General features: G+C 36.2%; 1 protein-coding gene and 1 long non-coding RNA gene across 3 annotated transcripts in view; one reads left to right on the forward strand and one right to left on the reverse strand.

Annotated features, from left to right (window-relative positions):
* STXBP5L (syntaxin binding protein 5L) overlaps window positions 1–13,027 on the reverse strand; it is a 491,711-nt gene extending 478,684 nt beyond the window's left edge. For both annotated transcript variants that reach the window (XM_024244879.3, XM_024244878.3), the window contains exons 1-2: window positions 12,883–13,027; window positions 11,446–11,642 (exon numbers count right to left, since the gene is read on the reverse strand). In XM_024244879.3, the coding sequence (XP_024100647.3) occupies window positions 11,446–11,634 (189 nt within the window). In that variant the 5' untranslated portion in view covers window positions 11,635–11,642; window positions 12,883–13,027. The remainder of the gene's footprint in view (window positions 1–11,445; window positions 11,643–12,882) is intronic.
* A 168-nt stretch (window positions 13,028–13,195) lies between these two features.
* The window catches only part of LOC134760985 (uncharacterized), a 104,506-nt gene continuing 101,391 nt past the window's right edge, over window positions 13,196–16,310 (forward strand). Inside the window, exon 1 of the long non-coding RNA XR_010139134.1 lies at window positions 13,196–13,484. This is a non-coding gene — a long non-coding RNA (uncharacterized LOC134760985). The remainder of the gene's footprint in view (window positions 13,485–16,310) is intronic.

Consider the following 16,310-nt stretch of genomic DNA (forward strand, 5'->3'; position numbering starts at 1 on the left):
CTCTAGTTAAAACAGCTTTTATAAAAAAGACAGGGAATAATGAATGCTGGCAAGGATGTGGAGAGAGGGGAACTCACACATTGTTGGTGGGAATGTAAATTAGTACAGCCACTAAGGAAAACTGTATGGAGGTTCCTCAAAACTAAAAATAGAAAAACCAGCAATTCCACTACTGGGTATATGTTCAAAAGAAAGGAAATCAATATATCAAAGAGATATTGGCACTGTTATGTTTATTGCAGCACTACTCGCAATAGCCAAAATATAAAATCAACCCAAGTGCCCATCAATGAATGAACGGATAAAGAAAATATGGTATATATATACACAAGGGAATATTATTCAGTCATAAAAAAGAATGAAATCTTGTCACTTGCAGTAACATGAATGTAATGAGAAGTCATGTTAAATGAAATAAACCAAGCACAGAAAAACAAATATCACAGGTTCTCACTCACGTAGGAGCTAAAAACTACATCTCATGAAGACAGAGAGTATATTGTTTACCAGAGGCCTGGAAGGAGGGTGGGAAAATGAAGAGAAGTTGATTAATGGGTACAAATATATATTTTGAATCAAGAAATAATATCTAGTATTTAATAGATCAGTAGGGTGACTATAGTTTACAATGATCTATTGTACATTTCAAAATAGCTAGAAGAGAATAATTCTAATGTTTTTAGCATAAAGCAAAGACAAATATTTAAGGTGATGTATATCCCGATTACACTGATTTGATATTTACAAACCATATAAATGTTTTAAATTACCATATGTACCCCAAAAATATGTGCATTTATTATGCATCAATTTAAAAGTATTAAATTTTTAAGAAGCAAGAAAGTACCCCAAATCATTTTTCAAAAAAAATTTTGTAAGAAATTTGAGTCTGTTAGGAGAGAACAAAGAAGCATGATTTAAAGATAATTATTTGATAATTATACTGAGCTGACCCAGATTAAATACTTTTCAATCCTTTCAAAAAGAAATTGGTGAATAAAAGAGAAACTGTAACTTAAAGAGTTGCTTTCGTACGTTAATAGTCTCAATAAGTATTAGACTTGTTAGGGAAATGAAATTGTACCAAAAGAAATATATTTCAGACATTTTCCAGGTTCTTTTATTTTAGAATAAAGCAGCTTTTAGCCAAGAAGATATAAATGGAAATTAACATAAGCTAAGGACAAAGAGAAAGATATCAAATACATTATAAAATAATTCAAAAATAGTAGAAATACAAGGAAAAAAGAAAGAAAGAGACAGGGAGCAAAAAAACCTGAGCCATTGAAAAAAGAATAAGAGGGAGTTTCATAAAAGTTATAAAACATGAATTAAAGTTCACATGATGCAAATTATTCTGTTAATCACATAAAAATATAAATGGTTCACAGAGTGTGTGCTTGCCTTGCAAAGTCATTCCTAAAAAAAGGTTGCCCAATTAAAAAGTCTAGTTTAGAATCATATATAAAATATGCTTTTAATAAATGTTTAAATAATAAGTAACTGAATTCACCAAATAGCTAGTGGGGAGCTATGGCAGAGCACAAGAATATTGAATATTACCTCAAACAGCAAAGGAGCTTTGGTTAAGATGAAACTGGAAAAAGCAAAGAAAGAGCCAACAATAAACTACCACAGGATGGCAGAGAATCAGAATAACGTAACTTTTGAATTATGTAAGTATTCAATAAATGTAATGTACAGATCATTTATAAATGGAACTCAATACATCAAAACATGTTCCTCATCAGTATTTTAATCCCCTTCCTACCACTTTCCAACTCAGTTCTTCAAGTATATTTAGCCTATTAACCCAAGTGTAGAAATCTAAGTTACTAATAAAACAGATTTTGTCCAATTCAATTTCAGCTTTTTGCTATGTAATTCTATTCTAAGTAACTGTAGAGTGAATCCTTATCAAGTGTTCTATTCTTTCACTTAAAAGAAGAGCTATACAAAACTGAATCTCATCCTATCCCTCAAATAATTTATTTACTTATTTCATGGGTAAAAATCAGTAACGTTGAGAATCCACCTCACTTTTATTCACTTTGACACATACTATGTCTTTTATGACACTTTTCTCTTTTCTAACATTCTCAGCAAAGCCTATCCTATAGTAGCATCACAAAACAGTACAACAGCTCTCAGGATGATCTAAAAATATTCTTTTTCCCATTCCTTAAAGAATGTTACCATGTCTATAAAACATTTAAAAGTTCTCTATTTGGCATCTCGTGGTACACTGAACAACCCACCCACTTCCTCACATATAGCCTTCTAGTTCATAAAGAAATCAGGACAAAGAGTTTTTTTTTTCATTAATATATACAAAAGCACAAGATAGCTGATCGTATCAAAAAACCTGTGACTTTACTCAAATTGAATTAAGATAACTTCAAGCCAAGTGAAAATGCAACATGGACATTGCTTGGACCCCAATCTAAACAAATCAACTACAAAAAGACAATATGGGACAACTAAGGGAATTTAAACATTAACTACATGTTAGATTATATAAAGAAATGTTAATTTTTTTCACTGTGATAATGGTCTTTAGGATTATAGTGTAAGCACAGGGTGAGGAGAAGTGCTTATCTGCTCTGTAAGGTTTTTACAGGTGGAAGGGTACAATGTCTGAGATTTGCATTAGAATAATGAAATGTAAGAGTAGCAAATAAGAGAATATAAATAAGCAAGATTTGCCAAGGATGATCATTGTTGAAGCTGGGGGTTCAATACTATTCTCTCTGTTCTTGTGTGTTTAAAATTTTCCATAAAATAACTCAAAAAACAAAAACAGGTGAGGTGATGAACATCTAGGTACAGAGAATAACAGCCCCCAAAGAACCTGTGAATATGTTAGGTTATATGGCAGAGGGGAATTAAGGTTGCAGATGGAATGAAGATTGCTAATCAACTAACCTTGTAATGGGGAGATTAACCTGGATTATCCTGGTGGGCCCAATGTAATCATAGGCATCCTTAAATATTAAAAAAGGGAGGCAGGAAAGTCAGGGTGGTGACATGTTGGAAAGATCAACTGGCTTTGAAAATGGAAGGGGGCTGGTTTTGAAGATGGGAGGGGGCCATCAGCCAAGGAATTGTGATCAGCCTCTAAAAGCTGCAAGAGTCAAGAAAACAAAATCTCTTCTACAGCCTCCAGAAAGGAATGCAGTTCTGTGAACACATTAATTTTAGCCCAGTGACATCCATGTCATACTTCTGACCTCCAGAACAATAAGATGATAAATTTGTGTTGTTTTAAGCCAATAAGTTTTTGGTAATTGAAGCAGCAATACAAAAGTCATATGATCTTCTAGTAGAATCACATGCTTTTATTTACCTGAAAGGACATAAAGCACAGATTTCACTGAGAATTCAAATGAAATATGTATTCTTATCAGGTAAGGAGAAAAATTCCAAATTAGATACCTACTGTTTTATTTTACTTACTTATTTATTTATCTTAGAGACAGGGGTCTTGCTATGTTGCCCAGGCTGGAGTACTATTAGTGGCTATTCATGATCACAGTGCATTAGAACCTCGAACTCCTATCCTGAAGGGTTCCTCCCCCTCATCCTCCTCAGTAACTAGGACTACAGCCATGTGCTACCATGGCCACCCCTTGCTATTTTAAAAGGCAAATCTTACCTCTCTATTCCCCACCCTACCATTCCCTTTCTGGTAGCCTCAATTGCTTTTCTGTGGATTAATTGCATCACCACCCCTACAGTGTACCAAAATGATATTAAAACCTACTGTCTCTGCTATTTTTTCACCACTTTTCTTTTCTATAAAGTCAACTCCTCACACATCTCCCCTACTTCTACTCTTGGTACTGATGCTACTAATTATATTCTCTATTATATTGTTGACCTTAATTCTATCCATCACCTTATTGAAAACATGTTTACCCTAATCAATTTCCTCTTGGCCTAATTCACTTGTCTCTGACAATTCTGTGTTATTTGTCTGTTGTTTTGAAGTTTGTTTTGTTTTTACTATCTTTGACCACTCCACAAAGCTGGGACATGCCTGAATTTCTCTCTTACTATTCTTTCTAAAGAATGCTTCAGATTACCTGCCTCTACTCTTGAATTTTCCTCATATTATTCTGCTCGGTTCTTCTCTGTCTCCTTTGCTAGTTTCACATTTTCCATCTACATGGATGTTTACCAACTGTAAGCATTTCCCCCAGACTCAATCTAACTTCAAAATTTATTATACTACTAATAATTTTCAAACTTTTACAGTTCACAGATTTATAGACAGGTTTTTAGTCAATTTATAGGAACAAATTAAACTGAACATTAACCAATCCAACTAGTTTTCTTAGAGTGTAACTAATTTTATTGTATTCATTTTGGTAAAGTAAAAATAAAAGAAAGACAAAAGAAGTATAACAATTTTCTCTCAATTCCAGTCTTTACTTTCTAAATCCAGGTATTAAATCTGCATCTAAAACCACCAAAATGATGAGTTTTATTTATAATAAAATTTACATGTCCAAATAAGTTGTTGATTTTATGCTATTGTCAATTCAAAGAGATATTTATTGAATTACAAAACACTTGCCAGGCGTGGTGGCTCACGCCTGTAATCCCAGCACTTTGGGAGGCTGGGGTGGGCAGATCACCTGAGGTCAGGAGTTTGAGACCAGCCTGGCCAACATGGTGAAACCCCGTCTCTACTAAAAATACAAAAATTAGCCAGGCATGGTGGTGGGCGCCTGTAATCCCAGCTACTTGGGAAGCTGAGGCAGGAGAATTGCTTGAACCCAGGAGATGGAGGTTGCAGTGAGCCAAGACTGCACCATTGCACTCTAGCCTGGGCAACAAGAGCAAAACTCCATCTAAAATAAAATAAGATAAAAATAAATATAAAACACTTAACTGAAACTAAAACAAATACTATATTTTCAATTTCAAATTCATTATATTGATTATATAGCATCATTATATACCATTATATTCAAAATAATTCTATACACCATCAATATTAACTGGTAATTTTGGGCTTCCAATAAAACTCAAATCATATTCTTCTTTCTAATATGTTAGATAATTCCAGAATATATCATAGGTGATTTTGCTGATAAATCAATCCCAGAAAGCATTATTTCATTCTTATTATAGTCAGTTGGCTGAGAACAGTTTATGTCTTAATTATTTTTAAAGGTGTATAATAAATACAATATATTTTCAACAATAAACATGTCAAAATACCTTCTTGCTGCGTTCCTTCAGTGACTATGAATGCTTCATTTAATCAAGCCTCTCCCTAGGTATCATGGTGAACCTACTATATACTTTTTGGAGGGCTTATATTCTATTCTTTATAACTACCTTCTCTAAATCCTTTAAATGTTATTTCTATTTTTGGCTGTATAAAACTTAATCAATGATTTTTTTCCTAGTCCTTATAAAGACAGTTTAGTATTACCTAGGAAATTAGGAACAATTATTCAGAATACTTAATCTATATTTTTAAATAAAAACGCTAGTATATTGTGCACATTAAAAGATTAGCCTTTCAAATACTAAAAAGAATTAAGAAAAGTTATCCTCCTTTTAAGACTAAAAAAGAAAATAACTGTCACTATAAACAAAAGCATTTTTATAAAGATCATCATTTTGATACTTAAGTAGGAACAAAAAGTTCCATTTTTCTCTTATGAGAAAAACAAACTCAATTTGAAAGTTTAAAGCAAGGCTTCTACTTGATACCTTTAATGGATATAGTCAAAGTCATTGCTATTAAACCAATATGTAAGTGGCTTTACAGAACTATAATACAGGAAATCAGTATGATCATCCTATTATTAAAAGTAAATATGAACTTAATCCTGAGATTTTTCACAGGCACATCGTCAAATGAGGGCAGAGAAATATCTACAGAACTGCACTAAATTTTAAGAAATAGAAATTTTGTTTACTTACTGATGATAATCCTACAGAAAAACATACTTGGAAATTATGTTAAGATTTTAACTTAGCTCTGTATGAGAAATACAAAAAGTATGACAACACTATTTGTTGTTAAGAACATTTAAGAACCACCATACTATACAAGACCAACAACCCAATTTGCTGACAAATACTAGCACCAAAGGACTTTTTGTGAGAAAATGTGATTGCCCTCTAGGTAACTTTAAAATTTTACAAATGTACTTTCTACACATCTATAATCCTTTACTCAAGCCTGCCCCTACACACCCTTATGCTCTCAGAATAAGCAAAGCAGACAGCCTGGAGTACTGAATCATCTGGCTTTGGTTTCTGGTTCTTAAAAGAAAAAAAAAAATCTTTAATTCTTTCTGGTTATTACGCTTGTTAGCATCTCAGTCTTAATGGTAGATTAATTCTTCCTTGCCTCCATTAACATTCTTAAAGATGCCTCTACTGTGCTTTTTGGTGACAGGAGAATGTAACAAATCCACACATCTCAGGGAATCTTCTGTTATTCTTTTTATGGATGAAAACTTTATAGCTGTGGAACTGTGATCATGATCTTGTCCCAATCTCAGTTGCAAAACCGCTTAAGTAAAATGGAGTGAAATTAGGAGAATGTGGAGACAATGAAAATCTTGAGGAAGAGATAGTATTCAAGGATATCTGGGTATTTAATCTCCTTTCATCTTGCTGGGGTCCTGGAAAGCCCAACTCTCTACAGTTCATGCCTGTATTTCTGATCTATACCTATTTACCTGGTACGATCTGATACTATGTCAGATATGAGGATCATTGTTTTAAATCCATTTCCCTGCAGAAGTTATACTAGTTAACTACATGTTGTTTCTGACATTGTGACCATTTATAAAAACAGTTTATAAATGATTATGAATAGTGAATTGGCTAATTTAAGAGTTTATTCAGAAATTTAGGGATTATGTCATCTGGTTCTGGTAATATACTTATTTTACTCTTTTTTTTTGGTAATACACTTATTTTTATCTTTTGTTAATTAGGTCTAGAACACCCCGTGTTTTTGTCACTGTCAATCTAGAACTTCTGAGTTGTTCCCCCAAAAAGATCATTTAAAAATAAGAATGTTCCTAATATCTTCTTCAATAAAAACTGAAATAAATTTAATTGAATTCTCCTACAATCTTCTTTTCTACATGTGTTTGAAAAGCATATACCATGTTCCTAAAGTGGTATCAACTCTTTCACTAGATGCTCTCCACCTCTTTATATAAAAGTTATTTCATAAAAGCAACTCCAAGAAGCTGTTCAAAATAATATCTAGTTTGCTTTTAACACAACACTCTGTATAGCTTCCCTCCTTTAATTTACTCATTTATTTGCTCAACAAATATCTGACTGCCTTCAATGGGCCAGGCACCATTTTATACATAGATGATACAGATGTGAACGAAATAAAGCCTTGCTTTATACATATCACTGTATATATAATCTAGAAGGACTTGACACTTGGTTTGCTTCAAAAGCATGTAAGTTCTTACTCTGCTTTAAATAAACCAAAACTGCAAGTTGTAGATATGAATTTGGAAAGGTTTATGGAACAGAAGTCCACACAGAACTCCAATCACAGAACCAACATTCAACAGAAAAACGTAGTCATTTATCAAATGATTTATAAATTGTATATTTAGATGTTTTCAATTAAAATAAAATGTTTAAGGCATATATAAGTAGTAATTGCTCTCTGCTTTAATATCTTTTTCAATTAATCAACCAATCATGTATATGCATCTTTACTCATTTAAAAAGTGTATCAAGTGCCCACTATAATGGTTTTCACTAATGGCTGTACATAGAAATCTCCTGTGGGGCCATTCAAAAAAATGCAAGTGCCTAGGACTCATCCCTAGAGATTTTGATTCTCTAAGAATGGGGAGGTGCTGGAAATCTCTATTTTAGACACCAGAGTTGAGAAATACTGGCCAGCTAGATAGTGTATACCCTAGCAATAAGAAGGAAACAAGAAAAAAAAACATTTATTTGCTTCTCAAAGAGTTCATAGTATAATGGCAGTGACAGATTTTTAGGAAACTTTTTTAATCACAAGAAGATGCTAAATTCACACTATAGGTATATGCCAGATGCTACAGAAAAACATAGAATAGGTTTTTAAAAAAGAAAAAAAAAGAACCCTGGTGGGTAGTTGAGGTGGCAGTGGTCAGAGCTAGTCTCATAGAGGTGATGTTTGAATTATGAGGTAAAAGATGGCTGGGAATTATCCAATCATACGAAAGTAGAAAAGGTATTCTAGTCAGAAATGAAAGAATGAGAGAAGGCATTGAGATATGAGAAAATATGGTGTCTTTTAGGGAATGCAGTATACTTAGGGAATCAAGCAAATAAAAATGGAAAGGTAAACAGGAATCTCTTCTGAAGGAAACTCTATACCCATCAAGGTAAGCAATTTGAAATTTATTTTATAGAGCAATAGTTTCAAATTGTATTTCACAGAATTCAAGTTCAGGAAAGGCGGTTCATGTATTTCACAAATACCTGGACAATGCAGGCATTCAAATGTATACACATCCTGAACTTAGATTACAGTAACCCAATGCATTAACTTTTTTTTTTTTTTTTGGCTGACCTTGAACCAAAGTTTCTTCTGCCATTTCTATGGCTTTGAACGTCTTATAGATATTTTGTTTATTATGAAGGGTACAGCTTTATACTTTCACTTTTTTAAGGCTAGCAAACATCCTACTACCTTCCTATGGGTGATATTACACAATAAAAAACAAATATAAAAAGTTTTTTATCAATTGGCTGTATAATTTATTCTCATAATTTCTAAAACAAATGTGTGCCCATGAGGTGCCACATTTATTTGTTTGAATAGATGTTATTTACTGTGGTTTCAAATAAGACTTTCATTTTAAGAGCATCATTGCTGTAGGAAACCAATATAGAATTTTTAGCAACGAAATGACATAATTAACATTGTATTTCAGAAATAGCCATTATTGTAACAAAATGAAGTGTAATACAGTAAAACTAGAAGTAAAGAGATCAGTTAGAAAGTGATTTCAAAAGACCAAGCAAGAAAATATGATGGAATGAACAAGTACTGGGGGTGTAGAAAAGGTCATAAATTTCAGAAATACTAAGGAAATAGAATAGATGGGATGTGATGACTAATCAGATAGTAGAGAAGAGGCTTTCAAACAGCCAAGTCTAGATTTATACTTTAGTTTTGCCCATGTTGAAAAGGTAGAAGCACCCAGAATATGACAGGTCCTTAGAACTCAGAACAGAATGTTTTTTGCACATTTAATCAGTGAGTCTATGAATCTAAATAAAGTCCCCATTTCAGTAACTGTTCTAATTTTGGGATTTCCCTAGTCCATTTTTATATATTCTGTTATAGACCAGGTAACTATAATACATCCATATAACTACTTTTTAAAATTAACTATATTCCTATCCAAAGATGCTACAGTATTTTCCACATTTAGTAAGACTTCAGTACTGTTAGTGGATAACTTATATAGCTATCTATCTTATAATTTATTTGAAAATCATAAGCTAATATGATTATAACCCACTAGTTATTCTACTATGAACACGTGATTTTACAAACTTTAACAATAATATTCATATATATTTTATCATCCTTTCAATTTATGCATTACCTTCACCTTGTTCTGTCTGATCCTCCCAATAACCGTCTCTTAGTTAAGGAGAGCAGATACACTTATTCCTACACTGCAGATGCAGAAATCAAGGCTCAAGGGAGATAAGTGGCTTACCCAAGATTATATGGCTGTCAACTAGCAGAACTTTAAATAAAACACAAATTTTCTGATTCCTAAGCCAATGCTCTTCCTACCATGCCATATGTTTTTAAAGTAGTATGTATTTAACTTCTGCCACTTCCTATGACTATCTCTTGCCTGAATAAATGGGAAGATAACTATGTATTCCATTATCTCTTGCATTCACCCATTTCCCCGAAGTTTTTTATTTAAAACCTTCTCTACAAGCTTTATAACCTCAACAGCCCAATGCCATTCTGTTTCAGAAGTCTATCTTTCCTATACCAGTTTTACCTCTGGTAAAATTTTCCTGTATCACTGTCATATACATGAATTGAGACAATTTGGAAAAAAATTTCAGAATCTGATAGTGAAAATCACAAACACATCAAAGATTAGAGAATCGGGGCATAATTCCCCTGCCTAGCAATTCGAATTTGAACTCCAGGACTCTTTTACGTTTGTCTCGTAAACACTATTAAGACCCTCCCTCATCTAACAGAATATCTGTTATTTCCTATTGAGGAAAAAAATTATTACTGTACACAAATTTCACAAAGTAGCTTAGAATTAAATCTGTTTATCTAACTTAACTCTAAATAAACTTGCTTTTATGTAAACTAATAACTATAGATTTAATGTTTTTATAATGACCCTGCTAGGAATATAGGCTGAGACAGTGATTGAAATATATCTCATTATACATATGTCACTTGTTTACCACAAAAATAATTTTAATAATTTCAAAAAACTTTTGTGAAAGTATTTTTAAAAATTGTTAATTTCTGTAATTTTGCAATTTTTCTATTTCTTCTTATGCAGCCAAACACATTTACAAAACTATATTCATTTATATGACATAAATAACTTAGTAGCTTTTGTTGCATATAATAGGCACATTCCAAGACAACTCAAAAAAGGGGCAACAAAATTATAAATCACTTTATGTCATAAAATATAACAAATATAGCAATAACAATATCTCTATGCATTAACTTCATGCTTGTTTTATAAATTCTCATCTTCTCTACCTACCAGAAACTTTCTTTTGCATATTCATTAAAGTTCAATATCAAAGTATAATTACATAAAATGTTTTCTCACTAAACCAGAACACCTGCTATTTTTGAGTTCCTACAAGTTCTTATAAGCCTGTGCATTTGTCTGTGTATTTATGAAGAGTTTAAGAATGTGGAGGTGTTTTTATTCGGAATTTTAAAGCAACGTCATTGGCCCCCTTAAAATGGACATATTTTCCTATTATCTACTTAATCCTAGCAACATGCTAGTAGCTTTATTCATTTCATACTGAACAGTGAAATAACAGTATTTTCTCTGATAACACAAAAAACCAAACGACTATTTGCTTCTTCAGTTAATATAATACACAAATATTAAAAATTTTGTCCACTATTGGATCTTAACATTATCTTGCAAATTCTTGCAAATTCTACTTTTTGTAGAATTTTGTAGAATTTGTAGAAATACTTTTTGTGTGCTCATTTCTCCCTTAAACTACCATTGCTTTTTAAGTTGACGCCTAAAATATCTATTAAGCCAAACTGATCTACTCACAGAGCTTTCTGCAGCAGACTCTGATGCTGACATCTCAACAGTTTCCTGTTCCTGGTGTGTTTTTTCCCCCTTGTTTCCTTACAACAGTATAATAAAGAAATAATAGGCTTTAAGCCAATTCAAAACTTACCTTGCAAATCTGGAAATACTCCGAAGTCAAAGTTTCCTGAATTTCCTCTCTGAGAACCCCTGCAGTCCCCGCCGGATGTACAGAACCACTTCCAGCCCCACCACCACTGTTACTGCCACTGCTGCTACCACTGCCAGGGGAGGAGGCAGTTAAGCCATCCAAAACTTTTCGGAAATTAAACTTCTTCATTTTAAACACTGTTGAGAAATACAAAGGAAAAAAAGGGGAAGGGGTGACTTAACACACGCAATTATACCTTGGTAAAAGCCTTTCTCTTTTCATTAGTCAAGTCAGTCCCCATTTTATGAGCATTGGTTATAACCGACTGGAAAAAAAGAGTCAGGATTCGTTTTGCCAAATTTTAATTCTAAAAAGCATATCCTTTTAAAAAAAGATAAATATAACACAACTCCAAAAGCAACAGTATTCCCTCCTCACACATCAGATTTTCAAGGACTGTATTCCCAGCTGTAACTACGCTTTATCAGCACTGGGGTAAAAATAAAAGGCAGTGTCATCATCGTCATTAGCATTATATCATCATTATTATACAATCAAACCAGAGTTCAACAGACCAAGACTCTGTCTCTGTCTTAAGGGTGGACTTTCCTTCTTCGAAACGTTCGGCTCAGAATATTTTATTTTCCGAAAAACAATGTTGGGGGAGCCGGTATTTACTCTGCCACCACCTTCCGGGCTCTTCTCTCATCAGCTTCAACGCTTCCTTTTTTGTCACTATGAAAGGCGGGGGGGGGGGGGTACTTTTTCTAGTCCCCATCCCCCAGCAGCCCGGACCCGAAAACATCTGCGAGTGACCCACAGCAACAGCTGCCGGGGGTGGGGGGGAGGGGGAGAACGGCGACACCGTCTGCTTCCACTTGTCCCTCCGCCTCCCCCTCACCTCCCCCTCATCTCCCTCCCCGCGTCCTCTTTCCCCCCTCTCCCCATCTCCTGCCCCCATCCCTCCACCTCTGCCCGCAGCCGCAGCCGCCGCCGCGCTCTCCCGCCTGTTCGCCCGCCCGCCGTCCGCTCTCCCCGCTGCACGGCAGCCGCTCTCGGGGGACGTGAAGCGGTGGCGGCGACGGCTGCGGCCCGAGTCCCGCCTCAGCCTGCTGGGCGCGCAGAGCCGCGGCTCCCGCTGTCCCTCCCCCAGGCCGAGCGCTGAGGCGCGGGGCTCTCGCCCGCCCGCGGGCGCGCGAACACACAAACACCTCACACCGAGGCATTCGCGCGCCCAGCCAGAAGACACACAAACACCCTCACACGGGCATTCGCGCACTGGTGCGCTCGCTCTCTGTCTCTGTCTCTCTGTCTCTCTCTCTCAAACAGGCACACACACTCACACAGACACACACAGGTGCGAGGGAGCCACAGCTGGACGGCGGCAGCGGCGGCGGCGTCCCAGAGGGATGACTATCTGACCCAGGACTTAGGCACCTTTCTCAGACGCCTCTCGCCGCCTGCCAGCCCGGGAAGCTGAGGGGGCCGAAGGAGCGGGTTCGCAGGCGTGGGTCCGGCCGGGCTCCGGCCGGGCTCCGGCCGCTTCTCTGGTCCCTCTGGTCGCGGCGCCTGGCGCTCTCCGAGGTCCTAACGGAGCAGTCAGGCTCCAGAGCAGGCTCCGCCCTCCCGCCGTGGGAGGCAGGCCCCGCCCCCGGGCCGGCCCCTAGCTTGCCCCGCCCTGCTTCTTCCCCGGCAAAGCTGGGAGGTGAAGAGGGCGGAGTGCCTGGGGAAGTCAAAGGGCGGGAGTAGCTTTGGCGCCAATCCTAGATTCGATAGGGTAAGTTCCGTGGTCTCCAGGGCGGAAGAAATCTGTGGATAGGCCGAAGGTAAAGCCAATGACAGTGGGAGGGGAGAATTTAGAGAAGTAGGTGAGGTATTTGATTGACAGCGGTATTGGCCAGTATGCTGGGGGTCGTGCTCTGGGGGATGTAATTGGCGCTACCTGTTGAAGGACTCAAGTGTGAATCAATAGAATGCCTGCAAGCGTGCGATTCTGGACGCCTGGAGTCTGAGGATGCGGGGAGCGTTGCTTACCTTAGGTATGGCTCTGTACAGTATGGTGAACTGAGCAAGTGTTTTGCACCTTTTCACTTCTGCGAGCCTCTTCCCGGTCTTCAGGAGCATCTATCTAGCTCCCATCACTCTCCTGCTACCTGCACTCAACTTCTATCTGTGATTAACCCCTGCTGTTACCAATAATGGCTTAATGGTTCGTATCTGCCAGAGAGAATTGTATTTCACTAGTTTCAGAATATATAGCCTTCTAGAGCCTAAGGAATTGATTGCTCACCTTGCTCTCTAGTGAGTAGAATTACTCCTTCCCCATCATCCTCACGTATACAAAGTTATTTATTTAATTTCTTTAAAGAAATATTTCTCACTCTGTAAACCGTATCAAGAATATATTTTAAGCTATTTCTGTGAGTCACAATAATCATTTTGAAAGATGCGTTATTCAGTGCAGAAAAAAAAAAACTGTATCAGGATAGATTTGGTTCTGAGCCCTCACCTGCTATTGACTTGGGGAAAATTTGGACCCCGATGTCTTTGCAAAATGAATGGCAGTTCAGCGGGTCACAGCTAACTGAGACTTCAATTTGGGCATCACAACAGAACTCATTAGTGATCATTTCAAATATTGTCTTACATCTTACAATCTTTGACCTCTTTTTTTCTTTTCTTCTTTTTCTTCTTTTTCACCTCTCCTCTCTCTCTCTTTTCTCTCAATCAAGGGAGAGAGTGGGAAGGAGGGAGCAGGAGACTTGAAGGATAATGAGTTGTCCAAGGACATAGCAAGGAAACGGTAAAGATGAAATAGAGCTCAGTTTTTCAGATCCTCACCTCAACGTTGAATCTTTCTGTCCTGAATGACTATTTCACTCCTTTTGGGACTCCCTACACTGCTGGTAGTCTCTCATTGCATGAGAGATTCCATGAAGTCAAGCATGGAATTGTATATTTCTCCTAGATTATTTAGCACCAGGCACAATATTTCACTTTAAAATAGTCACTTAAAGCGTTTTGAAGAGTTGTTTTATTAATATTTTTTATTAAAGATATATGAGTTGGTACCCAATTACATAATGTTTGAAAGGGGTAAAAATAATGGTGGAAACAAGTGATATGTCTGACACAAACTAGATCTTGGTAGGGTTCCAAGTTCTATATTGGGTCCCTAACAACAGGTATCTTTTTACTCTTTTCCACTTTTTTCTTTTCTTCTTCCTGGCCCATTGCTCACCTCAAAGTATGGATGCTGGTTAAGGCTAAAGAGTTTGCTTTCCTTGTTTTATGTCTGGCTTTTCTTTTTAAAAACAGAGGCAAGGAGGGTTATAATAAAGTGGCTGAGTTTTCATTTTTCTAATAAATGAAAGCAAGCCTATAGCAAGTAGTGGTTTGACATTTTGATGGGAGTGAAGAAGGAGAATAGCCCCAATTCAGCAAAGTGAGATGTAATGTTTGCAAACAAAACCTCTTAAACTGATCATCACTAGCACCATATTATCACAAACTAAATGATGGTCTTTATTCTAAAAATTGGGGGAGAGCTGAGGAAAAAAGTACACAAAAGATTGACAGAGATCCTTCTTGAGGACCCTGGAGAGAATTCAATGGACTGCCTGAGTTAGATGGGACAACAAATAGGTATAGGAAGTGGGAGAAAAGCCAAGTCAAAATGTATTCATGTTTCCAAATAAATATTGGAAGCCTAAAAAAATATGATCATTACGATGCTTAGATTGTGGACTATTTGGGACTATTTCAAATATCTGTGTTCCTCCACAGTGAATAGCATAATGCCTTCTACATAGTAAGTGCCCAGTGAATATTAACTTGAATGAATGGCAGCAAGTAAAAATCATAACATAATTGCCGTCTCAGAGAGCCTGTGGACACAGGATATTGTGATGCCAATTCACAAACTGTGAGCAAAGGATAGAGTTAAGCAAGAGGCAGAGTACATTGTGTGTATGAGGAGACAGCAGAAACAATAGCCTAAAAATCTTACTAGGTGACAGAAGCATAATGAAATATCTATGGAAGTAAATTTCATCCTGGATTAATTAAAAAGCAATAAGATGTTATTTTATAAACCATCTGTTAACAGCAATGAGACCAGACCACAGCATATATTTTATAAATAATGTGAGAAACTTCAGAGTTGGATCGGGTAATAATAATTATGACCCCTTATCATTCACTGCAAACTAGAAGAATACTTTGTGGAGAGGAATGGCTGAGGTACAGCTTCTGAATAAGGCTTGATTTCTTCCTAAAATGACAAGTATGAAGAACTGCAAAAAGAAAAATACTTTCAGCTTGATCCATGGAGCAAAATCATCAAAGCATTTAAATAAATCTAGTACATCGGAAGGATTTTTAGGATGTGTGTTGAAAATATGTTGCAACTCACTTTAAGTGTTTGTGATTTTGGACTCAAGCCAACAATAAAGCTAAGAGAGGCTGCCTTTCCACACCCGCATAATAATTAAATAATTGTAGAAAGTATGTACATGTGTGGCACTTCACACAGAGAAGAAAATTTAACTGGCTAGGGTTAGAGAAAACTAAGCAAAATCTACAAAACCATATGTGAATAATCCATTGTATATAGAGATAATAATAATTCTACCAGTTATTTAGCACTACATCAAACATTGTACTATGAACTTTACATACAACTCTTTTAACTTGATCCTTATTATAACCCTATAAGATAGGTATTGTCCCCATTTTATGAATGAGGAAATTTGGGGCTCAGAAATATTTAAGAAATTCACCCAAGGTCACTTAGGTGGATAATCCAGTCTTCAAATTCAAAGCTGTCTAACTTCTAAGATCATGCTCTTAATCGGTGCCTTATT

This window comes from Pongo abelii, chromosome 2, assembly GCF_028885655.2.
Source record: "Pongo abelii isolate AG06213 chromosome 2, NHGRI_mPonAbe1-v2.0_pri, whole genome shotgun sequence".
NCBI classification, from domain to species: Eukaryota; Metazoa; Chordata; class Mammalia; order Primates; family Hominidae; genus Pongo; species Pongo abelii.